The following is a 26,764-nucleotide window of genomic DNA, read 5'->3' as shown; positions in this document are numbered from 1 at the left end:
ATGAAGATGAGAGTGCCATGGTATTTCTTAAATAAGTGCACATCCTAATGCAAAATTGTAATTTTACTGTGTATTGCAGGGTAAGTTAGAATCAATGTATGCAGTACCCTTATCATTGTCTTATCATTGGACTTAATGTGGTCTAGCGAACATCAGGTCATGATACAAGCTATATTTATTTATTTTGCCTTTTTAAAATTTTATTTATTTATTATTTTTTTATTTTTTATTTATTTTGCCTTTTTTTTTTTCCTTGCTTCTATTTCTAATTTAAAAATCTGCTACAGAGGTGATTAAGAACATAGGAAACTACTGGTTTATAATAATAAAATAACATTGATAGAAAATATTAATTTAGAAGTTTCAGCCCTACTACTACTATACCACAGTCAGAAATAAGCCAAATGGGATTTTGATTCTATAGGAATGCAGAGCTTTAAGTTTCCAAAAACAACTATATGGCATAGGTGCATTAGGATGAATGAAAACAACGGAAAGATATGCTTAGACATAAAAATTCCAGTTGCAAAATTTAAACTTTGACCCCATAATAGTTTGCTCTGCAGTTCTCTTGGGTAAATACTCTGTTTAAATGCATGAATCTTTCCTGTTTAAGTGACTTCTGCTGCAATTTGAATCATCAATCAAAGATTTTTGGTAATTGATATTACTTAGTGTATCTCAGTTAAAGTAATGTCTATATTGTAACAGGCTGAAAATATTCAAAGCTTATTATAACACACCAAGTGAGTAAAGAACTAATTGGAGTCTTTGCATTTTGACATTGGTGACCCTGAATGAACAGCTTTTCTTTGTATAACGATGCTGATTATGTGCACAGCCTGGCTTTTATAGTGACTGTGCATACGCTAGTTTGTATTAAGAATTTATAAAGCAACCTTATAAATTCTTTGTGATCTGAGATACATGTAAGGAAAATAAATCAATATTGCTGACTGCAGTAGCAATTTTGATTATGTCTGTAAGTTAAGAGTCCTTAAATTCAGGCAGTGACTTTTTTTTTTCCCCCCTGTGCTTTCTTTTTAATTAAGTTCTGGACCAGGTGTGTCTTCTGTATTTGCTTTTGTGGCTTGAAGATATTAATTTATTTGAACTTAAAAAACTAAGGTTATATCTAAGCAGCAGTACGCTTTCCTCCCAAACTACTTAAAAGTATTGGATTATTATATTTGTGTTTTTAACATTGGACACATTTTAATTTTATTCTGTATTAAAGAAGTTAAATCAGTTGATGCATGAAGTCCCTTGTTAAAAAGTTTGAATAGATAATAAATTGTATGGCTATCTAACCAAATATGCTTGATTTTAATTCTGTCTTCACAATTATGGTTATTAAAAACCTGTAGCCTATAGATTCACTTTTAACTCTTAGAGAATTTAAAATTAAAATGAGGGTGTAAATTTGAAACTAGGAATGAAATGTTGGGAAGCTTTAAGAAAGCATTAACTAGGATTTCTCCTTAGGTGTTTGATACCACTGCATCCTTAAACTCTAACGCATTGCAGTCCTGGTGACAGAGCATGTTATGCTTGAAGCTTCCCTTGAAGCTTTCTTTTCTGCTTGTCATTTTCTACATATTTCTACAGAAACTTTCTTAACAGCCAACTTCTGATTGGCTGTACCATTTAAAGCAGAGGAACTGTCTGGTCTGACTTTCTAAAGTACTTGCACAGATCCCCAGAAACCTTAAGTAGCCTCTTGGCACCTATACAATAGGAAAATCTGTCCTCAAAGTTAGCATGTAGACAAAATTAAAGCAAAATTATGTCTTGTCACTTTAAAAAAAAAAAGTATTAACCTTTGATATAAATTCATTCCATGGAAGAGAGTCTTATTTTGAATTTAGAAAGCACTATTTGTATCCCTTCTTGCATATCAGAAAATAAGTAGAATGGTGAAAGCATAGTACAAAAAGCAGTATTTTGACTGTTAGGTCAATAGAAAAAATTATATTTTTAAAAAATAATGTAAACATATGTTCTATCATCTTTCTTTAATGTTTATTTAATTCTCCTAATTTTGCTTTCCTTGCCTGCACATTGTTACCCAGTAGGTCCACTGAGAAGCCCACTGCTCAGTAGGTTTGGGCTGTCTTGGAATTTCCAAGGTAGATGGGATTTTCACGGTAAACTTTTAAGATTTTCTTTTCTTCAGGCAACGTATTAAGAATGTTTCCTGCTGAAACATTAATAAGTCAGAAAAGAAAACCAAAGCAGGACACTTCTGATCGAATTGATTTTTTTGTCCTGGTGGCAGAAAAACTAACTCTGCAGTACTGGCTAGTACAGATGAATACCAAAGAAAGAAGCCTTTAATTTTGTCTTTATTTAATAGACAAACAGAGGAATAAATGTTAACCAAGTACAAAACTAAATCTTTATGAGAGGAAGAAAAGCTTGACAAGCTATAAACTATTTGGTAAAATGAACTGTAGAAATGAATTGTCAATATTTATTTGTCAGAATAATTTTTTTTTTACCTTTTTTTTTTTTCTTTTTTTAAATGCTGTTTTGCGACAATCATCTGCCTGGCAGAGAAGGAAATTATTCTATGAGGAACTGGGGAAGCCTTATGTCCTATTGATTTCTATCCTATGCCTCGTATTTTCACCTATTTTCTCACTCTATTTCCTATGACATACACATCAGGCAAGAGGCAACATGGCTAATTCAGCGTTATATACTCACTGGCCAGCAAGTATTTGTGTGCTGATTGTTGGGTTTAGTACTCCCGAACAGAGCACTGTTTTGAGTCTTCCTTATCTTCCCAGTACCAATTGTCATAATCACTGGAGAAGATTTGCTGGTTGCTCCAAAGGAGGTCAGCAGACAGACAACACAGTTGCCTACGTCTCATATACTGAGGACGCCAGGCTCTCCCAGGAGTCACAGTAGATTGCTAAAATATATCCATGGTGTTGGGCTCTGGTTTAATTCACTGTATTTGGTTGTCTGACCTATTTGCTATAGTGTATTTGATTGCGATTATAATGCAGTGATTATAGTCTTCATTTGTCACATAAACTAGATTTCTTCTACCTCCTTTGTTTTTATGCTGTCTGATCCCGTTCCGATATTAAGCTCTGTATATGGCTGTGTATAGTACATGTGAGTATGAGAAGAGATGCTTTCTTTTAGTGGAATTAAATTTTGAAGATTAAAATTCAGCAGTTTTATTTTTCCTTATCTTTTCATAAAGACTTTCATTAATCCTACCATAATATCTCCAGAAGGTGACCGGGGGAATATGCACTTTGATTAATGTTTGTTTAATGCAGGATTATCCATATTATTCATGTGTTTTATTCACATGAAAACTGTGCCTATCAGCTCATTTTCATGTTGAGTAATCAGATATAGTTGAATAAGGAAGGTGAGCATTAGTGGACTAAGTGACTTTTTAAGCATAATGAAGGACAGAATAAATACAACATACAGTGCACTCTGTCTTTTCCAGTATTCTTCTGAGTTACAGTGGTCACACTTTTTTCCACTGGAAAGCTTTGATATTTCTTGCAAGTCTTCCTATGTCTACATTTAGATTGCAAACTCCTAGTGCCACCTCTGAAGAAACTAGTGGGCATCTTTGCCTTATGAATGAGGGTAGATAAAACTAAGGAAAACATTTAAGTCTGTATTTCAAGAGAATTTGTGGAGAGCTAATTAGTATTTACCAACTGTAGATCTTAAGACTTAAATACATTTTATGCATTTCAAGTATGTTTTTTCTTCTATATAGTACAGACAATGTTGTAGCCAAAGACCAGAGATTATATGAGAATGCTGTTTGTAAACATTTGAGAAAATGTGTAAAATATTAGAAATGCCACATAAAGTAGCACTGATCTGCCTTTAGGAATAAGTGCGCTATAATTCTGCATTTTGTCTTATAGGTACATCATCCCAGCTTTGCAGAGGTCTGATGCTGGCTTTTATCAGTGTGTCGTGCGGAACAGGATGGGCGCATTGCTGCAAAGAAGATCTGAAGTGCAAGTGGCATGTATGTTTGACTGTTATTCTGTGATTCATTAGCTAACAGATTCTTTTTGTGGGTAAAACCCCAACATACCAATAACATTTGCTAGTCTAAAAAGTTATTCAATATAATATTTAATGATTTTTAAAACTACTGCATCACAAGAAGTTTCACACTTACTCTGGTTATCTTCCGGGAACAGTTCAAAGCAGCACAACATTAAGTCTTTAGAGCAAGCTTTGAGCTGTTCAAAGACATCAAACCGAGATCATATGGAGATTGCTGTAGCATGAGAAAACTGTTATACCTTTCCCTGAATACACGAGGATTATGAAAGGCCTTATAGCCAAAATAAACAATCAATTCAAAAAAACAATGACCAGAGGACAGCAGAGGATATCTGAAAGAAAACTGGATGGCGGACATAGCTCAATGACGATTTCAGATCATAATTCTTGCGATACAAAATAAGCAGTTGTTTCACAGCAAAAACCTTGCTAACCAAACTTTAGAAGTCTGTTCTCAACAACGCTCTGAACTAAACCCTCCAATGTTTGTACCTCTTTAGTTTGTACTGTGCAGAATTTTTCACAGTTGACCTCTAATTTGATATCTAACTTCCATTTGGAAATGTTAAAATTATTTTCTCGGGAGTTAGTGCTAGTTAACATGATCTAAGAAATTATCATATACTCTAATTTTCTTTTTTTTCGGTCAACATATAGAAAATAAAATCCAAATAACTTGGTTGGAAAGAATAATAAAATTAGGCCTTATTCTTTTTTCAAAGTAAAAAACATTGTTGGTTTTTTTTAAAGGCAGATTTGTATACTGTGTGTAAGCAATCTGATACATGGATCAAATTTCTCTTCATCAGGGTCAATAACTGGAAATTCAGTAGTATTAAATGTCATTTGATAAGTAGAATTTAGTTAAATTGAATTATTTATTAGAAACCCAATTCCAAGGAACTGATTCAAGTTAATCACTATGTCATGAGGGGAATTACATGAATTTTCTGTGTTTTAAAATAAAAACAGTTGCAAATGATTCTATGTAAGTTTTGGTATCATGTTCACCACTTTATTATGGTAAATTACATTCCTATATCTGTAATGTGAGTAATATCAGTAATTTGATGTTTGATGTCTGAGTGATATTGTTTCAGAGATGCTGGGAGCTAAGGTAAAAATAAACTGCTGTTAAAATGGGGTTTCCCTTCCCTGCCTTCTACCAGCCCTTATGCCCCTGCTGTATACTCCTCCTCGAGATCTTGTGCTCACTCTGATGTGTGTCAGACCCGTGCAAGTACTTTTCTGAATCTTCTTCTGGTTTAGTGAATTATATCAGGTCACAGAGGATCTAGTGAAAGCTGGTGCGAGTGAGTGTAACTGAGTGGGGTGGGAGACGTCCCCCAAGGTTAGAAGGGGAAGGTGAGGGTGAGATACTTCTCGTTCTAGGCTACTAGATGCCTCTGGAGTTGCATCTACAGGTGTGGTTCCAGGGGACAAAGGCTTTGGTAGCAGTACCAGAGAAATGTACCCATTTTTCTCCTCCATCCCACTAATCGTTCCTGCTCTTGGATTGCAATGTAGCACACTATCCCTTTAGGCTCAGCAAGAAAACTTGTTTGTACAGCTGTGGACTGGGAAACTTCTCAAAAAATTTTTTAAAAAGCAACAATTATTTTGTAGGGTTTCTCAAAATAGTTTTTTCCCCACCCCTGTCATTCCCTAGGCAGCTGTACAGGCAGTTGTGCTGGCATAGTGGAGGGAGCAATTCTTGAGGAAGCACTTGTGGGAACGATAGTGAGAAGGAGGCACAGAATACTTTACCTTGATAGTGTTGCTAAAGAATTTTGTCTCCTGAAAAGACAGCTTTATTCCCCTCTGAATGAGGGGAAGATTTGCAGTGAAGTGTTTTGTTTCTCCAGGCTTTTTTTGTGAGTGCCTTTGGTTGTTCTTGACAGAGAAAGAAGGGTAGTTGTTTACTTTTCTCTGGCTTTAATTTTTTCCCCCATTTAATTTGTAGTTCTGCATTGCTGAACAAGGCTAAAAAGCTACCTCTTAAGACTTCTCTGAGTTAAGCAGTCTATTTATTTATTTAATTTCACTGATAAAAAGACATTGAGACAAAGCAAAGGACATCTTATACGATTTGGGAGACCTTTGGTCTTGAACCTATAGTGACCTATATGGCTTCTAGAATAGTGAAACTTGTCTGTCAGACTTGCACTTTATTCCTGCAGATTAAAGTGTTCTACAAGTTTTAAATATCCGCTTTCTTGTAGCCCAGGATAGCTACTGATACCATGTGATTGTTTCCTGTGTTTTAACATTTCTGATCTAAATTAATTGATTTAAGCTGGGTGGACATAATGAAGTACCTGATATTTTACCATATTTTACTTTTTGGTTATTCTTGAAAACAGATCAGAAAAGTAGAATTCCAAGTGGTTACTCAAGTCATTCAGTCATGAAGAGTTATGGGGAACTGTATGTTAGATGTTTAACATGGAAGGGTTCACAGGAAATGAGCTATTTTTGCCACTGGAGAGAGGATGCTTCCCAATACACTTAAACTCAAGATCTGTAGTGAAAAATTGAAAGGCACAATTATAATGTGCATTGAGAAAGATCTGAGGTGTTTTCCATGTCCTAGATCTCTGAAGTAGCAGGGAACTTGTTAAATAATTTAAAAAATGTTCTCAACCCATGCTAACATATTACTTAACTGAATGGGAACATATATTTGTGAGAAAACTGCTGAGTAAATTTTAATTACAGAATGGGCTCAAAAACTCTTGGATTGTGAAGACTAAAATAATCATATGACAGTGAAGTTAATTAGATCCACCTACGCGGTTTGAAACTTCTTTTCAAGTAGATGATCTGATTACAGTTGTAAGAAATATGGAGCAACAGAGGAAGTACAATGCTGATTATGTCTGAATAAATAACTTGAAAATCACAAAGATGATTAAAGCCTCTTTAAAATACCATGTGTTTTTAATTTCTGCTCTTGTTCTGTCTCTTCTCATCTCCTGCCATCCACAGACCTGGTAGCAGTCTTCTATGTTTCACTGTCCTTTGCATCCCTCTCTATGGTAGAGAACTTGTAAAGAACTCTGTGATCCTTTAAAAAAAAAGAAAATTCAGTGGCAGAAACCAGAATAGTACTCTCTCTGTGTGTGAGCTGCTTGGTTTAAAGCAAATTAAAATGCATAGAAGTTCTTTGGAGGGTCAGTAAGCAGGAGCCTACAGCCCTGTTTATTTTAATGGATAGGAACGTGTTACAAAAGGCAAAAGAAAAACAAGAAGAAAATGCTCACTGAATTTTTACATGGACTCCATAGATATGTGAACTTGTCTATGAAATAAAACCTTCAGAGACAGAGGTTCTGCAATTGTAGTTTTCCTTCTTTCATTAAAATTTTTGTTAAAACCTGCTCTTTAATATTGCTGATGCCTTTGTAAATGTCAGAGGTCTAGATGCATTATTGAAATCGTAGTATAGTGCCAGAAGAACTAATAGCTACCAACATGACTATAGCCTTGTTATTTTGATATCCATTTGGGATAGTGGCTTACTTGCATAGATCTGACTATACATTGGGTTGACTACAACTGATGAAGCTGCTTGTCTATTTGTGTAGCTGTGGATAAAAGGATTTAAAAAAAATTGTTGATCAAGATGTTGATAAAATTATATACACCACTTACATTCCTGTACAATGCACAGGAATTTCTTTTATATTGTGGAAGGATTTATTTAAAAGAAAACAAAACAAACCTCCATTAAAATGTCACTGTCAGTTAAAAAGACTCAGTTATTGCGGAAGAACACTGAGGCCATGCAGTACTGCTGACTGATGCACTTCTTGTGTGCACTAGCAGCACTTGGCTTTGCCTTGTGCTCTTCCAAATCTGTATTAATCAACAATGTCTGATGATCTGTGGCGTCATATTGACTAGTTATAGCAATGCCAATGACTATTGTAAAATACAGTTATTTCTCTGTCCACTGGAAAGAAATGAGGAGAGAGACAAGATCTTCCAGGACTCTTCGTATAATTCTTTTCTTTGCAGATATGGGAAATTTCCTGGACACAAACCAGAGAAAAACAGTGACTCAAGGACAAGCTGCAATTCTAAACTTCCTACACATACTCAGCTATCCAAGACCGCAAGTGACATGGTTTAGAGACGGGCACAAGATAATACCAAGCAGCAGAATGTAAGTCAGTTTAAATCTCAAAATACCCCCACCCTTAAAGATGATTAATTACATTTGATAATGCAACTTACATTTTAAGTACACTAATTAAGGTTTAAAGAGAATAAAGTAGCCTTGTTCATACTAAGTTTGAGATAAATGACTATTTTAAGACCATCTCTGAACTTTCTAAGCAGTTTGACAAAATAATTCATGTGATTTTAATGGTCCTGGTGCAGCATAAGGGACTAGATACGCAGAGTGCCTGCACTTCCTTCATGCTATTCATTTTCATGATACATTTTGGAAAAGTAAATGCTCATCTCTCAGTTACATTTACTTGAGTGGAATAACTTAATGAATACTTGGATTTTTCTTTTTTAATATAAGAGTCTGATTATTTTTTTACATGAAGTTATGCTTAATACTGTTTTCCTCACAATAAAATAATAAATATTGGTTATTTTTTCCCTTATCTTTTTTATCCTACAATGACAGTTTTACTTCTTTTTGACTAATTACCACCTCACCCACTAATGCCACAGTACTTGCACATTGATTAGTTACTATTCCAAGGTGTGTGCACTTATCCTTTCCTGAAACAGTTATGAAGCCATTATGTGTTTTTACCTGCACAGTTTTACTGAGAGGCTGAAGGAGCTAGCTGTAACATTAAAAAATGTAGATAAAATATTTTTTTACTTGCCTAATTTATGAAGAAACTGTTGAAATGCCAAGAATGTTGGTGGTTATTTTTATCTGTGTATTACATTTTCATGTGTTCAAAAGGATAGATGTGCTAGCAGCTGATGGTAATGGGATATTGCTAAGTTCCAGAAGGAGTGGTGAGTCTTTAGAGTTTATATTAGAAAAATAAAACTCTTCTTGGATTTTAATTTTATTAATCTGTACTGTATATTTTACTGCTGCTTATGTGCATTTTTTAAAACCTGAAAGCTACTACTGTGGCTCTTTGAAACTGTTAAAATTAGTATTGCAGGGATGTGAAGCAACTATGTAATAATTTATGAATAATTTAATAGTAATTTGGTGGGAAACAAGCTGGAAGATGAAACAACGGGTTTCTGGGCAATCTCTTGAAGAGAGCTAAGTGACAAATCCTGAGTTATTAACCATTAAGAATCTACTTCCTCTACTCTTGCCACATTACAAATTTTCTTCTGTCAATGCTGATAATACACAAATCAGAAATTTGCAGATGGTAAAAAGGCTTGTTATCCAGGTATCAGGCAGTTTCTTGGGAACTGTTGCTGGGGAACAGAACAGAGTGACCTAGGCAAGCATCCAATGCCTGAAAATGAGATTTGTGTGACTTCTCTTACAGTTTGGGAAAACTGCAAGTAGTGTGCCATGTATTCATTAATATAAAATCCTAAATTTCATATGCTATGCTTACTCCTACCCTGTTGTGATTTTTAGGGTAAAATTACTTGTATTTCATAGCACCGTGATAGTTCTTACAAATGGGAAAGCTGTAAAAATCTGTTCCATAGTAGGGGTCAAATATACCTACAAGTTTCCACATATATTTTATTTCCCTGGTCAGAAATTTTGTCTGAAAGGAATTTGAGGCCATTTATCTGGCCTGTGTAGGAATTTCTGAATACTTTTGCAGTAGAAGTACACATGCTGAAAGTGTGAGCCTCCTTGGAACTTTGATATATGTCGTATAGAAAGCTTGATAAGTTCCGGAAGTGACAGATTTATGGTACACATGCCAATCATCGGTGCACTCCATGTGCAGTAGGTCTGCTGCTCCCTCAAAGGATTGGAAAAACCATCCACCATCCACTCACACCTTGCTGTGAAATTCTGGAGGTAAATACGGCAGCCCTGAAAATACAGGAAACCTGAGACACGGAGAGGATGCATATAAAACTGTGTGAGAAATGTAAAAATATCTTTTGGGAGCTCTGTTTCTTGTCTGTGAAGCAAGTTGCACCTTTAACATCATGTTTTCTGTACACAAAGAGTTGTATCAATTTAACTGATCAGTTTAGCGGGTGATCCAGTGAGATTGATGCATCAATCTCACTGGATCACCCGCTAAACTGATCAGTTAAATTGATACAACCACCTTGTATGGATGCTCTTTAAACTGATTAAAAGTACCTTACATTGCTAAATCAATATAAAGCTTTTTTAATCCTCTTAAACAAGCTTACAATGATTCAGCCAAATCAATCAGCTAGTCTGTAATACCGATTTCGAAGAGTGACATCGCTGCAGTGTATGCAGACTGAGGAAAAAAGCAGTGCTAAAAATGAGGACAGTAGTGGTGGTTATGGTACCCACTAATTTCTCATTAGTGCCCATTGAATACAGGTGAAAGTAGTGTTGCCCAATATTTTATCTGCACCAACTTTTAAGAAAACGATTCATTTAAATAGTTGGTCATGTTGTCTCTTACTGATGCAAAAGCCTTAATGTACATGTACTTAACACTGCACCATTTTTATGCCGTAATAATGAGTCTGATGCTTATTTACACATGGCTACTGTCACCATTAGAATGAATTAATTTAACTGATGTGGAAACAGAGAGTGTTCTGAGTTGTCCTTCATGTGAGAAATATGAAAGACCAAAAGTAAGGAGTAGTTCTGAGAAAAAAATCATTCTTAAGATGTTTCAAGGAACATAATTTAATTGGCTCTGCAGTAGGGTTTACCTAGCAGGTTTAAGGTAGAAAGTGCTGATGCCTTTCTCTTTTGCTGTTTACCAGTATTTAGGATATTTATGGAGTGGGGTTCTGCCAGCTGTTCAGCATTCCAAAAGCAGTGTGTTTCTAGGGCGCCAAGACAGCAGAACTCCTGAACCGCCAAAAAATTCTGGTATCACTACATGTATTATTTTAAAGACACATTGTAATACGTCTAATAAGACTCTTGTTTGTTCATTGTGTTTTCTAATAATTATTTACATATGTTAACGCAGTTGCCAGTTCTAACAGATCATAGAATCATAGAGCAGTTTGGGTGGGAAGGGACCTTTAGAGGTCATCTAGTCCAACCTCCCTGCAATGAGCAGGGACATCTTCAACTAGAGCAGGTTGCTCAGAGCCCCATCCAACCTGGCCTTGAATGTTCCTGGGGTTGGGGCATCCACCACCTCTCTGGGCAACCTGGGACAGGGTTTCATCACCCTTGTTGTGAAAAATTTCTTCCTTACTTCTAGTCTGAATCTCCCCTCTTTTAGTTTAAAACCGTTATCCCTTGTCCTATTGCAACAGGCCCTGCTAAAAAGTCTGTCCCCATCTTCCTTATAGGCCCCCTTTAAGTACTGAGAGGCTTCAATAAGGTGTCCCCTGGAGCCTTCTCTTCTCCAGGTCGAAGGATCCCAGGTCTCCCAGCCTGTCCTCACAGGAGAGCTGGTCCAGCCCTCAGAGCATTGCTGGGGCCTCCTCTGGCCCCGCTCCAACAGGTCCGTGTCTTTCCTGTGCTGAGGGCTCCCAAGCTGGACACAGCACTGCAGGGGGGTCTCACCAGAGCAGATGTTCCCGAATTCTGATGACCAGGTGTAACCAACCTGTAATTTCCTGTTTCTCTTACTGATCATTGGGCTGAAAAGTGTCAATTGTTTAGGCTGGGAGGAAAAAAAGATTCAGTGGATAGCTTAGGTTTCACTTTTTTTGTCAGAATGGTAATCCTACTCTGTGAGCGTGCATGGCTGTGATATTTTCTGGGAGAAAGTTTCCTTTGAGACATAGGCAATTTTTTTCAAACTGCATATTCTGTTTAATTTAACTGGTAGTGTGGAATTTCGCAGCAAGTAACTATGTATTAATTCTCATTTTAGTGGTGTCGGTGCCATAATATTTTGTTAAAGTCCCCAGCTAAAAATAAGAATAGCATGACAAGTTGCTCCTAAATGGGTGGGCGTGTAAAGTCAAGAAATCCCTGTATAATATATGAATATGAAGCAAATGGCCTGCATATACTCATGGGGTGGTTGTTATAGTTTATGACTTAAGGCAACTAACAAATCTGCAGCAGAGCTAGTGTGACATGATGGTGTGTAACTAAAAATTTAAGTCCTAAAGTTTTCTCCTCCATGCTTAGTACAGTGTGCTTGTATATTCATTTTGACTTTTGTGCATTAACTGTCACCAAAGCCTCAGCTTGATATTTTAAAGGGGTGTTTCTCGGTCATCAGAAGGAAGCTGTGTACATGCTAGAAAAGTATGAAGTGGAGAATTGGAGAGAAGACCAGAAGATCAACAGCAAGAGAGAATAAGCAAGGAGAGGAATTAGGGTTTGGGATGTTTTTTATTATTATCTTACATGAAAATTTCCCACAAAGTTTTAGAAAAGACTTCACATTACACCTAGACAGATTAATGTTTTCCAAACACACCAGTAGACTAATGTAGAATTACAACTGCACTATTATCCAGTGACTTGACTGATGGGATGATTTCGCCTGTTTCCCCACACATCTTACAGAAGACAATAGGCTCTCTAAAGGTAACTGCATCAAAAGAAATTGCTATTCTGAGATGTCAAGTCTTCAGCTTGCCTTGCCTGGATGTACTTCATCAGACTTAAAAGCAGAGCACATTTAACTTTCTTTACACAAGGCATATACAGTACCTTAGAGTGGCACAAAGGATGGTGGCAATGTCAAGATCTACAATTGCCTTTCAGTTGTGGTATTGAGGAATTAAATTCCTAGTACTCTTAGAGGGTTTTTTTACCTTTTCCAAATGAAGGACTTTTTCTCTGAAGAGGTTCACTCTAGCCATCAATTAATTTATTGTTGTTTTCTTCTTTAAGAAGAAAGCTTCTACTATGAAGACATTATTACTGTCTTCATTAACTTTCTTACAGTGACACTGTCTTTTTTCCCCCAGTAAGCTGCAGCAAAATGAATATTAACTCATATCTTTTGTTAGTGGAATTATGTCTGACACAACACAAGAAAGTTCATTTTTGGCATGTAAAGGCACTTCTGAGGTGTTCCTTTGAGCTGTGTGGACATTTTGTCACTTAGTTAACTATTAATGAACCAAAACATTTTACAAATGCACTAGTATTGGATTTGCATGGCAAGTGGTAGTGGTAGTGTAGGGAGGAGCTGCAGCGGCGGCTCCTGTGAGAAGCTGCCAGAAGCTTCCCCTGTGTCCGACAGAGCCAACGCCAGCGGCTCCAGGACGGACCCGCCGCTGGCCACGGCCGAGCCCGTCAGCGACGGTGGCAGCGCCGCTGGGGAACGGAGTTAAGAAGGGGAAGTTCTGTTGAGGAGTTGCTGTGCAGCTGAAGAGAGTGTGAGCCCGTGTGATAGGAGCAGCCTCGAAGCCCCCGGGGAGGCCGGCTGTGCCCCTGCAGCCATGGAGCTCCACGGGGGAGCAGATCTGCACCCGCGCCCGGGGAGGGCCCCACGCCGGAGCAGGGGGATGCCTGAAGGAGGCCGTGACCCCGTGGGCAGCCCGCGCTGGGGCCGGCTCCTGGCAGGGCCTGTGGCCCCGTGGGGAGAGAGAGGAGCCCCGGCTGGAGCAGGTTTGCTGGCAGGACCTGGGACCCTGCAGGGCCCAGGCTGGAGCAGCCTGTTCCTGAAGGACGGCACCCGTGGGGGGACCCAGGCTGGAGCAGCCTGTTCCTGAAGGACAGCACCCGTGGAGGGACCCAGGCTGGAGTAGCCTGTTCCTGAAGGACAGCACCCGTGGGGGACCCAGGCTGGAGCAGCTCGTGAAGAACTGCAGCCCGTGGGAAGGACATGAGTTGGAGAAGTTCATGGAGGACTGTCTCCCATGGGAGGGACCCCAGGCTGGAGCAGGGCAGAGGGTGAGGAGTCCTCCCCCTGAGGAGGAAGGAGCGGCAGAGACCAGGTGTGATGAACTGACCACAACCCCCATTCCCCAACCCCTGCGCCGCTCGGGGGGAGGAGGGAGAGAAAATCGGGAGTGAAGTTGAGGCTGGGGAGAGTGTGTTTTTTAAGATTTAGGTTTTACTTCTTATTATCCTACTCTGATTTGATTGGTAATAAATTAAATTAATTTTCCCCAAGTGGAGTCTATTTTGCCCATGATGGTAATTGGTGAGTGATCTCTCCCCATCCTTATCTCAACCCACCAACCTCTTGTATTTTTTCTCCCCTGTCCAGCTGAGGAGGGGAGTGAGAAGGGGCTTTGGTGTGGGACCCTGGTACCAGCCCTCCACACACACTTCATCCCACTAGTCAGGGAAGATGAATTGCATTGTTTTTAGGGATACATGAGTTTATTATCTATTTTTTGCAGTAAGAACAATTCATTATGCATTTGAAAGTGTGTGGTCATTACTAACTCTTACGGAGACTAAATTTGCTGACAAATTGTGGAATGAAAATATTAGGCACAAGCAACTGTCAAATATGACTTGCTGTGGTTTTGAACACTCATAATACCTTGCAAATAAGCAAAGCTGGTGCAGATCCACTAGCAATTTGTTAAGGTAAAGGTTAAAATATATTAATGAGAGTCTCAAAAAAAAGTTGCTGTATCTAAATACGCTTTAAAAGATGAGAAAATTGAAATATCTCAGAATAATATATCAGATTTTGGGCTGGTATTAGAATTAGATTAAGTTTTGCCTTGATGATAGCAGCTCACTTAATGTGCCGTATATACATTTTTCACTTTAAAACAAACACCACTTCATTTTATATGAGTGGGTCTAGTGACAGCAATGCATTTCTCTACAAATGCTAGCCTGTCATACAACTTACGTTAGTTGCACGTAATTACTTTTCACATACACCGGATAATACTTTAATTAAAATTGTGATGATTAGCATTAGTGAACAATAAATTCAGCAGCTGTCAGCTCTGCAGTGTATTAGCTGAGCAATACTTTAAAAAAAAAAAGTTTGCAGATCTCTTAAGTCTGCTGACATTATGGAGTGACACCTCTCAACATTAAGAGGCGTGACAAAAAACCTATGAGCTGTTTTTATCTGTCCACACATTTTACAGGCTCCACATTAATTTTAAAATCAGTACCTGAAGAGTGTTTTGTAGAATTAAATTATTTCCTTAAATTGAAATTCACTCATACCCTGTTATTCATTTATTTAACTAAACTTCTGCATTGAGTAATCTTGATTTGAAGGAACAGGCAGCACTAGGAATCAACTTATATAAAATTTTACTGTAATCCCCAAGGCCCATATGCATGTGAAAGACTGTAGGGAAATCTCCCATCATCTCTTCAGGTACTCAGTTTGAGAAGTCCTGGATGCTGTCATGGACTGTTTTGAGTATTATCATCTACTGTGTTCAGTAGAGGAAAAGGTTAACACCTTAGGGTAAGCAAATCCCAGGATTATTTTCTAAAGCTGTTTGACTTGTCTAAATTCAACCTCATTGTTTTTCTCCCTGCTTATAATTTGTTTGCCACAGGTTTTAAACATATGTTTCAAAAATTAGTTTATTCTGACCTCTTTTAGGGTGAAATCTCATGTGTAGGTCAGATGAAGCAAGAGGAAGACTGAGTCGTATTTGGGGAATGTGTATGTGCTGAATGCAGGATGCATAGGAGCAACCAGCCCATCACAGGGTGGAAGAAGGACAGTAGAAGAAAAACTGCTGCCAAAGAACACGCCTTTTAGCAAGGCTTATTCTGAAGTGGCTTCCTCCCAAGAGTGCCACTCAGACTGATGAGATGTGAGGCATATTTTGGGATTTGACCAATATGTTTCATTACAAATTTGGACCACAAACCACAGGATTTTTTAAAATATGTGTATTTTTTTATAAGCCGGGAGAAGTTGCTGCCATTATGCTAGCACTGTAAAATCCATATTTTTTGATAGAAAAAGAGTGGATGCTTGGAACTGATATTGTGTTTTAACGGGCCTCAGCTGCTCACAGTATCTTTCAGCACAATCTTCAACAGCTGTAAATTTCAATAAAACTTTAAAGATCACTGTCTAAGAGGAAAATCTGACTGGTGGATATTGTTTTTCCTCAGATGATCACATTTAAAGAACAAAACCATTTTATGTGCCACTACGTTTTTTAATCATAGATTTGGAATTTGTAAAACAAAGGGAATGGAAGTGTCACTAGAAGGAAACCTTTTTGCTCTAAGTATGATTTAGTTATCACAGCTTGCAGTAGAAATTGATTTATGAGTTTGTTGCTTTCTGGGGACAAATGTACTTTGAGAGAGAAAATATGGACTACAAACAAGTGTTAATAGCATATACTCTTTGAAAGTGAACTTACACTATTTTTAAAAAGTCATATCCAATTTAGGGGTGGGTAGATATGAAGACTTATTGTTGTACTTTGGGGCTCACTTCTTGCATCTGCTGCATTTCCTAATCAGAACTAATTATGATATTAGGGACAAATCAAAAATATAATCCTTTAACAACCAATGTGCTTTTGTGGAAAAGTATTTTTCTGTTCGTCTTTGAACTACTCTGTTTATGAATAGAAATATTTTAATATGCAGCCAGGATAAGACTATTTAAAAGTGTTGCAGTCACTCTTAAGAGCAAATATGCAAAGGAAAACTATTGCTTTATGCTTAAAAAGTGGCAATTGTTCAGAAATCCCTGGAAACAGTTTATCTCCGATGACCTTGCACATATCTCTGTTTTTATGGAAATAGATGCAAAATGCTTGTGACTTACCAAATATAGCAGAAGGTAATGTCTTATGTTTACCAATTAACTTTTATTAATCAAAACTGACTGAAGTAAAACGTGTCTGTCAGTATTTCTGGCTGTATACTACAAAGGATTATTAATTTTCTTTCTGTGCAGAAATGGACAAATGCTGTCTTTCCTCATGATTCTAGTGGATTTTTAGATGATGTGTAAAGGTGTTATGACATAAGTTTGTAATTTTATAATACAGATTTATGTAGCGTGATTTTAAAAGCCCATCATTTTGGCATATTTACTTTCATATTGAAAACTGTTGTGTGATTCAGGAAGAAAAAAAACCCCGCAGAACTTCGTACTCTGCTCTGGGCATGTATTGTGGCTTTTGTGGTTGATTTGCATCAAGTCTACTTTGTTAACGGTATTAAACTTGAATTTAAAGAATTTTGTACATAGAAGCAAATGTGAAGCAGACCTTACATGAATTAATGCTGCAGAGAAAGGAAAATGCTGGCAGCCTGCCTATGGCTTATCTCTGATCCTTAGCTGTGAGTGGAATCTTTGGCTGTTTTGTGTTTGGCCTTCATCTAACAGATTCCAAATGAATTTAAATAAATTGTAAATGCCCTATCTGAGGTTTCATGGGTCTATCTGATCTGTATGAGGAGTGATTTTTGGCTCTGGTGAAAGTTTGTAAAGGCATCTTGCAATTAGAAGTGAGAAAAAACAGTCAAACTCTGCCAATATTCATATGAAATCTATTTGTCTGCTGCATGTTAGCACTACCTTTTACTTCTTAATATATGCCTGTGGCTATTTTTACATGTTACACAAATGTGTTGTTTTACATGTCAGGGCCAATTCTAGACATAATCAAGCAAGGTATCTATTTATTGGGGTGACCACAGTCATCACTTGCTTGCTCAGCTTTATTCTTTTTGCTTTTTCCTCTGAACTCCTGTCACAAGAGTGGGGAAAGAGTAGAATAGATCAGCCTACTTTTCGTCTTAGCAGTGGCAAGGGGAAAGGATAAGAAAGGGAAATGCTGGAGGAAGTCTATGCTCTGCTCCCCTTCCACCTGACTGACACATGTTGTCAGCACAGAAATGACGAAAACCATAGTTGGGTCAGGACAGGTGCATGTGTGAAGTCTGTGGGTACTGGGGGAGAGAGATGGATTCTGTTGTTCAACACTGATGGAGGAAAGAAAAGACAGAGAGAGGAACTTGGAAGATGGTATGGCCCGAGGAAATGGTTGCAAATGCTAGGAGGAGAGGGTGGATGAGGAGGAGTTGGGAAGACTGTGGTTTGGGAGTGGTGCTCTTCAGCTTTCACTCACATGGCAGAGGGAGTGCCAGTGTCCTGAGAGTGTGGCCCATGCTCTGCCACTGTCTTATTGTGAAGCCCCGTAGGAACAAAAGCTAGTGTCTCCAAAAGACCAGAGAAGCCCCCATGCCTGTTCCATGAGCTACCTCACTCTTTCTTCCCCCAAAATCTTAGTGATCCTCTCAATCCAAACTCCCACCACAACCCTCCATATTGCCATTGATCCATCCCAGACATATGTCCCCTCTGGACCGACCCTCTAGTCTCTAGAAAACTGAACACTGCCAACATTTTGTCTTTGTAGTGGTTTATTTGTAGGATTGGAACCTAATGTGGAACTGACACATAAATTCATAGCTTAAAAAGCAGGTGAAGAAATATGTAGCAATTTCTGGCTTATTCGTTTCTGGCTACTTGAATTCTCAAAATAGAGGTATAACGGAGACCTTATTTAGGAAAGGCACTTGAAAGCATTGAAGCCAAGGTCTGTACAACAGCATTTTATGTATTTGTCTCCAAAACCTCCAAGGTTATTCACTTTTTAAAATAGAGTTTTGCTAGATTTTGCTCAATGATTTTTCAAAAAACTGCATTTGCTGTTGTCATTCAGTAACCAATACCGTTTGCAAGAATTTTCACAACTCTGTTGCTGTCTGCCAGCTGCCATGTGTTCTTTTCCTACTCCCGGCATAATACCTCTTCACTGGAAGAAGAGCGCAATACTTTCATAATAATCACTAGTTAAAATCACTGATTATTTTAAAACATCAAATCTCATTTTTGGCAATCCATCATCTGTTTCCATGGGAACTGAAACTGGCCTTAGCAGCGACAAGAAACAGGGTTTATTGGGTTACTTATAAATTGCAATGACCATTGTTAGATAGCTGCATTTTCTGTTTACCCAACAGATATTGCAGCAACAACCTCATAATACCCTTCTAAAAATCTATGTACATTTAATTTTAATTTATTTATATTTTTATTCATATTTTTCACAAGTTAGCAGAAATATTATAATGAAGGAGAGAGAAAATATCAATAATCTCCAATATATGCAATCAATATTGCATGTTTCCATCAATTGTCCTCACCATTCCTTTAATTAGGACTGTGATGCTAAAGAATGGAAATATATCTTGCCCTGAGGGGGCAAAAGATAAGTGGAGGCTCCCACTTTTAAGGGTGTTAGGTACAGTATTGCCCCTTGGCAATCTTATCTCAGTTTCTGCTCTCCAGAATCTTATTTCCACTATACCTTTTTGCCCCAGAACAACCATTTCCCCAAGTCTGCAGCTCATTTTCCTGCTTCAGAGCTCAAATTCTACTAACTCTTGCTATTTCAGAGCTCTGTGAAACTTTTCTGTCTGTAATTCCTGCCTCCTAAGTATTTCTGTCATCCACAGCCAGGTTCTTAGTCTGTTCCTGGCTCAGACATGTCCCCTTCTCCTCACCTCTCCATTCAGACACCTTGTTAACTGCCCAAGTACTGTAATTAATATCTCCCATCGAAGCCCTTGCCTTATGTCCTCCAAACTTTTTCCTCTTCTTTGCCTGAGTCTTCTACCAAAGTTTCTCCACCCTCTCTGTCATCTTCTCCACAGGACCTCCTAATTCAGGTGTCCCATAGCTGCTGCTCAACTCCTGGCCAGACATTGCTGCTGTTCCCTGTCCCCTTCCTCTGCTGCTGGCCCCATCTCCTGTCCTCTCGTTGGAGAGTGTGGCCAGATGTGCCCATCCTGCTCCCTGGTGCTCCCTGCATAATGAAAGCGTTAGCTTTGATTCTGGAAGAGAAGCAGAAATCCGCGTAGAGTCTGCACTGACCAAACATCAGCACAGACAGCTATCTGAGAGGAAGAAAAGGACGTAAATCCAGGAAAAATGGTAGTCATAAAACACCACCATTTATAAACCTTGTTTACCAAATGTAGTAAGTTGTAGCAGTACTGTGGATTTAAATATGCTATTTTGCTGTAGATTTGTATGGAGTATTTGAGTATCAAAGAGAATAATCGAGCAACTAATTGAATGTAGTATTAATATGCATATCTAGTCAGCTTTTTTTCTTTTCTTCCAACTGTTTTAGAATGAAAACCATTGTTTTTATAGCTTGTCATTACATTGGTTCAGAAACAAGGCAGCCATTTAAGACAAATTTCCAATCTTGAAAAGCTTTTCTATTGCAAGACCTCATACCAAACAAACAACCCTATCATCTTCTCCCATCTTCTAATACTGTTTTTATCATCACAGCTGGAAGTTGGCTTACAAGGAAGTATTTTGGGGGAAAATAGATTATATGTACTAATAAACTTCATTTGCCTTAGTAAATAGGAGGAGAGAGGAAATTTTTAGATGCTCCATCTAGTGCTGAGGTACAAGGGGAGAAATGCTGATTTTCCCAAGGCTCTCCAATTCTCTCTCTCCAAGAGTTTCCACTAACATGAAGCATCTCATAAAGCTACTGTAGAAGCTAGCAAAAGCATTCCCCAGCCCTGATTGTCAGCTACTAATACACTGGATCTTACTTGGTCAGGTTTAGATAACTGTCCTTTAGTAAAACGACACGATTCCTTGATCTGTTGAATGATCCCAAAATAAAAGTACTCCAGTGCTAATTCTGCTGCAAGTCTGGCTAGTCTTTAGATCTTTGGTTGTATCCCTCATCACAAACTCTTGCTGTTCCAAATCTAAAGTGTGCAGAGGTTAGTGGAAGCGCCTTGAAAATTCTCAGTTGTTGCTTCTTTATGTAGTCTGTGCTTTCACAGGGACTCATCTTAGATCATATCATTCACTGTTGCAGTATTTACCACAAAACCCACTTTCTAAACTGAATATCTGCCCTCAGATCTTTGTGTTGGCTTGTTTATCAATAATTTATTCACATTTAGTGTAATTATGAACAAATCGAGCTATATTTTCAGAGAGATGGATTTGTCTACATACATACATGTAGTTAAAAACATGCTGCAATGAGGGGAATGATAAATACCTGACAAGCAATGGCTGAGGGTGTGTAGCAAAGGGGTGTGAGCAGAGAATATTGTGCAACTGCTTTGCTGAGTCCTAGATCCGGTATTGATGGGACCCAACTGTGGTTTCGACAGCATTATCCCAAGAGTAAATTAATTTATTTTTAAGAAACCTTTCAGCAGCAAGGATGAAAATACCTTGAAGAGATCTTGTAAGTAGGCCTTTATTATACGTTGATGATTTAAAAATTCCAGTACAAGAAATAAGCTAATATGTCACTGATAATTTAATAAAACCGGGGAGTTACTAAAATCTTCTTGTTTCACTGAAATAAAGAGAAGTGGCGGTTTAATATTTTAATACCTAATAGCTTCTAATCCATATCTGTCAGTGTTAATTTCACTAAATAAAAACGTTTATGGTCCTGAAGGTTCACTAATCAAGATTCATAAAGGTAAAATTTCAGTTGTCGTGCTCTTGTCTCTTTGGGAGGCCACTTTTATTCAGGAAACAACTCCAGAATGGAAAAAAAATACAAAGCATGAAATGAAAAAACTTTTACTTACTGTGTAAAATATACCTATGTATATGTTTCTCTCATGAAGCCTATAGAAGCAATACTAGATGAATAAAAAATCTGAACAGCATTCCTGATTTTTTTAATTATTTAAGCAAAATTATTTCATCGGTAGGAAAATTTCTGATTGAGGAACACCTTTTAGAATTCTCTTTTTCTTGTTGGGTAGTAGTAATGAATTATGGGATCTCTGAGACTGCTGTCATCAACTCTGAAGGCTGCTGCACCCAATGGGGTATTCACTTAATCTGTTCTAATGCATTCTGTTACTGGTAGGTGTGAATTTTAATCATTTCTATAGTAAAATATGCAAGTTCATCAAATGCAGTGCTTTTTTGTTCTTTTGATAGGCTTGTATTAGATAGCACAGACAGATTCTTTTACACCAGAAGCAAAGATGACGCATTGTATTTGATGCATTTTTTTTATATATAACTTGAGTAATATAAAGAGCATATGCATGATGTATAAATGGTCAAACAGCATGACAGCAGGTCTAAGCTACCCAGCTAGATGCCAGATGCTTTGCTAATAGTTTAAATATTTTAATTCCCTAAGACTTCATTTATGCCTCTGAAATAACATAATAATAAAACCTGCCTTTGTATAACATCAAAGTACTTTCCAATGGGTTGCAATTTTACTCGTGTGCTGACCTTAAAAAGAAGTAAAGTCCATTGGGTCTTTACTCACATGCAAATGTTGAATATCTTCTTTTATTAAACTGCAAAAGGGATTTACCAGAATTATGAAAAAGACTCTGAACTTGTGCTTTATAAATGCTAATATAAAATCTAGTATTTTAATAAGTTTTTTAAATTTACATTTTTAAGTATAGTGCATTGGCTGAGCTTTGAAGGTGCACCCTCTCCCTTTGACATTTATGTTCGGTTCTAACAGTTTCCTACTCCTTTAATATAGTCAAACTTAAGAAGCTCTTTGTACTTCAGTCTTTTAACTATCATAGATTATTTTACTCTGTGCTATGCTAGCCATAAAGTGGAAGGGAAGGTATGCAGGGCAGAGGTATGCAGAGGCTGGAGTATGTTCAGGTAGGGAAATAACAACCTCCAGCGCAGTAAAGTATTGCCTCCCCAACCCACGTGTGACCCACGATAGCAACACGGTGCTCCTGCGCAGTCCTGGATACGTGAAGAACCCGGGTCTTCTGAGTCAGTGTCGGTTCTGTGGTATCAGTGGCATTTGAAGTGAATGTAGAGAGGTGACTCAGTGGCAATGTAACTAAAGAGAATAAAACCGGAAACCTTTCTAGAATAGGTCGCGATAGGACAAACCAGAAGAGAAGATTTATTTGCCTACTCATTTGTATCAGAATAATTGTTCTAGGCCTTTTTGGTATGTGAATGGCTTGTTATTCTTTCCAAAACCCCACAGTGTTTTAATTAGTTAACGCTTGTTTTTCCTTTCAATTTTCCTTGTTTATTTGTCATGAGTAGATAAATAACTGCTTTGTGCTTTGCAATTTTGCTGTATCACAATTTAATTATTCAACAGCAGCCAATGATAGAAACATCAGGATTGTCCAGAATTAACTCTGCCAAACTCTGGATTGACCATTTGTATGTAATTTTTATTTTTATCTCAGTCAAAATTCTAATCCATCTCATTATTTTGCATCTTATTCTATGAGAATGCGATTTTCTTAATAGCAGTTTATTAGAGTTTTTGAAAGTTCTAATGTAGTACCATGTAGTTCTTCATCCACTCCTTTGTTGATACAACTTAGCAAAATTAATAAAGGTGTAGTATAAGTTAATTTAATCTTTTCGTTATTTTGAAAACTCAGATTCCCAGGGAAATTTTTGTGGTATTCTTGGGAGGCTTGGGCACTTAATGACTCCTTGAATCATTTTGCTTGCTGTACTACAAGCATGATCCTGGCATAGTGTTTTAATGGAACAGTGCTAAACAGTGTACTTCTCATGTGATGAACTTACTGCGTATATTTGCATAAATATTTATAGGATCTGATCTCTGTTTGAAGACTTAAAAAGCCTATTTTAGTTAAGCATTGTTTAACTGAATAACCAGTTTTTGCAAGAAAACAACATTGCTAGGTGCAACAGTTCTTTGAAAAAGTTGCTAAGCAAGTAAAGAAAAGCAACACAGTTGGGTTTTAAAGGCATTTATGACACAATCACTTGACTGTACTCTTAGTGGTACATTATAAATTTAAAGGGTCTTTTACATTTTTACAAATCTCTCAACTTCCCTTTAAGGTTCCAAGATGAAAATAATTGTATTACAAATACTGACTGCTTAAAACTGAAATTAGATTTATACTTTCATAAAATTCAAGCCACTGCTTCTACACTGAGTTTTATTTCTGTCATGACTTCTGTGTAGAGCAGTCAAAGATTTGGGAGCCTGTGTGTACTAGGTAACATTTCTAACTAAATGTTGTAATTAACACTATTTTCCTACTTAGAATACTGAGCAGGAGTGAAATGTGTCACTTGAAATCTCTACTTTAATTTCCTTTATTTATCATGTAGACATCTGCCCATTAGGTGGTGGTGTTAATAGTTAAGATAATATTAGATGCCTTAAAAAAGGACAAAAAATATTATAATGCCATTACAGATATCTATTTGCATATCTCAGATAGAATTGTCAAATACAATTGGTCTAATCTGTACAGGATACAGAAACAGAAGTAATCCAGAGAATGGCAAGGGAAATATCTTAATATGGTTAAATATGGAAAGACAATTGTACCATGTCTTATACTTTGTACATCTTAGTTATCTTCCTCACAACTGGAAAAGAATTTGCAGCCGTTTGCAGTGGCATTAGGAAAGCTTTATTGAGCACAGTATTCGAATCATAAAGGCATAATGGAAATGTCTGGGGTTTGGTTTTTGGATTTGTTTGCTGTTTTTCTACCGTGAGTTGTATCAGTGATATGTTCAGTAGATTTGCATAAATGTTTATTTGTGTGTTTGCACTCAAGCTCTGAAACATTGCAGCTCCTGGAAGATTTTCAAATCAAATGCTCTAGGTGCAGATAACCACATCTTTTTCCTTTGGATCATTCTGTGTTACTGTTAACACTTACCTTTATGTAAGCTAAAATAACGGTAAAGGTAATACTTACAAATCTACTTCACATTTTGTGAGATTAATAGTCAATATGTGTACAGCATTTAGAACGTAAGTAATTTTAAAGTTATGCCAAGAACTACTACGGACCGATCATCTGTGGAACTCAAGAGTTAATTTATTCTGTATACACTGTACAAATTAAGAGCAACATTAGGTTTTTTTAATCATCTGTATTTGTTATTGACAGATCATATTGTCCCAGAAGAGTAACATATGCTACATTTAGTATGTTTAAAAACCAACTAGTCTTGGTTAGTTTGCTCATCATGGCACAACTTGAGGTACCAGCCTGGCTCTGTCCACATAAGATCATAGCCTTTTGATGAACTCTAGGAAGCACCATTAAATGCTTTATATTCACACTCAACCTTCACACCAGGAACTTTCAATTAGTAGTCTAGACCTAGCGCTCTGGCCCTTCACTGTTTTTTCTTGCAAGGGTGTGCTTATATCCATCAAGTGATCAAAATTGGTTTAAGATGTATGCTGCAAAATTTCCACAGCCTGGAAAGGAGGATTTATATTAGGAAGATGCGAAATGAAGCTAGAATATATCCATGAAGTAAAAGAGTGGGTGTTCACAGGCAAAATTTGGAATAGTTATGGTAGACTGGTGGTAGGAAGCCAAAACCAAGCAGTTTTCCACCTGTGCTCATTCAATGGGAAAAGGTTATTCTCAATACACATAGCAAATAAAGACGGAACAAGAAAAAAGTCCATTGAAAAGCTTGTTCAGGGATAGTAACCTTTACTGAAATTAGAGAATGGGTGGACTGTTTTAACTGATCATTTTAGTTTTCCCTCCTCAGAAGGTGCGCATAACTTAGCTTTGTAAATCAATCTGTGTGGATTTGCACTTGAAAAAAGACATTCGTATGAAATTTGCACCCTATATTATTTTTAATCAGTAAATAGTTCAGAATTAGATTTGTAATTACAAATTGGCATCAAGTTTAAGTATGTTGAAACAGGCATTTGTCTATAAAGCTTATTTTCACTGAGACTGAAATGCTTGATACTTGCATTGTGTGTTGTGCTTGTTTGTTTTATTATTTTTCCTGGAACTGTTTTTGCTGTCATTTGCAAACAAGAGAGATCAGTCTGTTATTTATTGAGGCTGAGTAAAAACACAACATATTATCTAGTTAGAAGACAGTACACAGAGTAAGCAGATCAGGAAATTTATTTCAATGCCAGCTTCATTAAGTTGATAATCATCTCAATATATTCCCTTACAACTTCAACAATTAGTAGCCATATTTTTCTTTTTGTGATTATCTTTAATCAGTAGTACAAAAAAATCCCCAAGAAAAATTCCATGCTGATCGGAAGCTTCCAGAACAATGTTCTCATATGTGGAGTGTTGCAACAGTAGGAGTCATAGGACCAAAATTTGCTCTTAGTTCTGGATTCTAAACAGTGGAATTCATCACAGGATACAACAGCAGCTCTCCTATGAGGAAACACACCTTAATTTCTGTCATAAACCATATGTTTTATTCAAAATATATTCTTGTTTCCAGATACCTCAACAGCAGGACATGGTCACATTGAGGGACTATCAATGATTTTGATGGCCCAGTTAGATTGGTGTCAGAGTTTAGTATTCTGTGACTCTGCTTATCTCCCCTGGCAAGACCATGAAGAATTGTTTCTGTTCTTGAGAAGTGGTTAGTGTGTTATTAACTTTGCTCACACATTAATGTTTATGCTGGGGTTTCATTTTTAGCCTCTGCCATTTTAGTCTAAGCTTCTGAAGGCATTTTTCATGAAGATTCTTCAGAATTTTCAACAATAGATTAAAAAAAAAAAATTTACAGGATAAGGGAACAAATAATGCCATAGCAAAATCACCATGAAAGAAATACTCCCTGTGAAGCCCCTCTGAAGCGGAAAACAGTGAGAAAAACCTGCAGCTGGCTCTCGCCTGTACCGATCT

The 26,764-nt window shown here is 37.3% G+C and overlaps 1 protein-coding gene across 1 annotated transcript in view; it reads left to right on the top strand.

Moving 5' to 3' along the window:
* Positions 1-26,764, top strand: part of SDK1 (sidekick cell adhesion molecule 1) — a gene marked incomplete at its 5' end in the record, with an annotated part of 412,638 nt that overhangs the window by 120,759 nt on the left and 265,115 nt on the right. Inside the window, 2 exons of the mRNA XM_082006804.1 lie at positions 3,915-4,021; positions 8,086-8,233. Coding sequence (XP_081862930.1) covers positions 3,915-4,021; positions 8,086-8,233 — 255 coding nt within the window. The remainder of the gene's footprint in view (positions 1-3,914; positions 4,022-8,085; positions 8,234-26,764) is intronic.

The sequence above is a fragment of the Phaethon aethereus genome (assembly GCF_964289735.1).
Source record: "Phaethon aethereus genome assembly, chromosome: 15".
Classification (NCBI taxonomy): Eukaryota; Metazoa; Chordata; class Aves; order Phaethontiformes; family Phaethontidae; genus Phaethon; species Phaethon aethereus.
The sequence above is the reverse complement of the archived record's forward strand: the minus strand, read 5'-3'. Positions and strand labels throughout refer to the sequence as shown.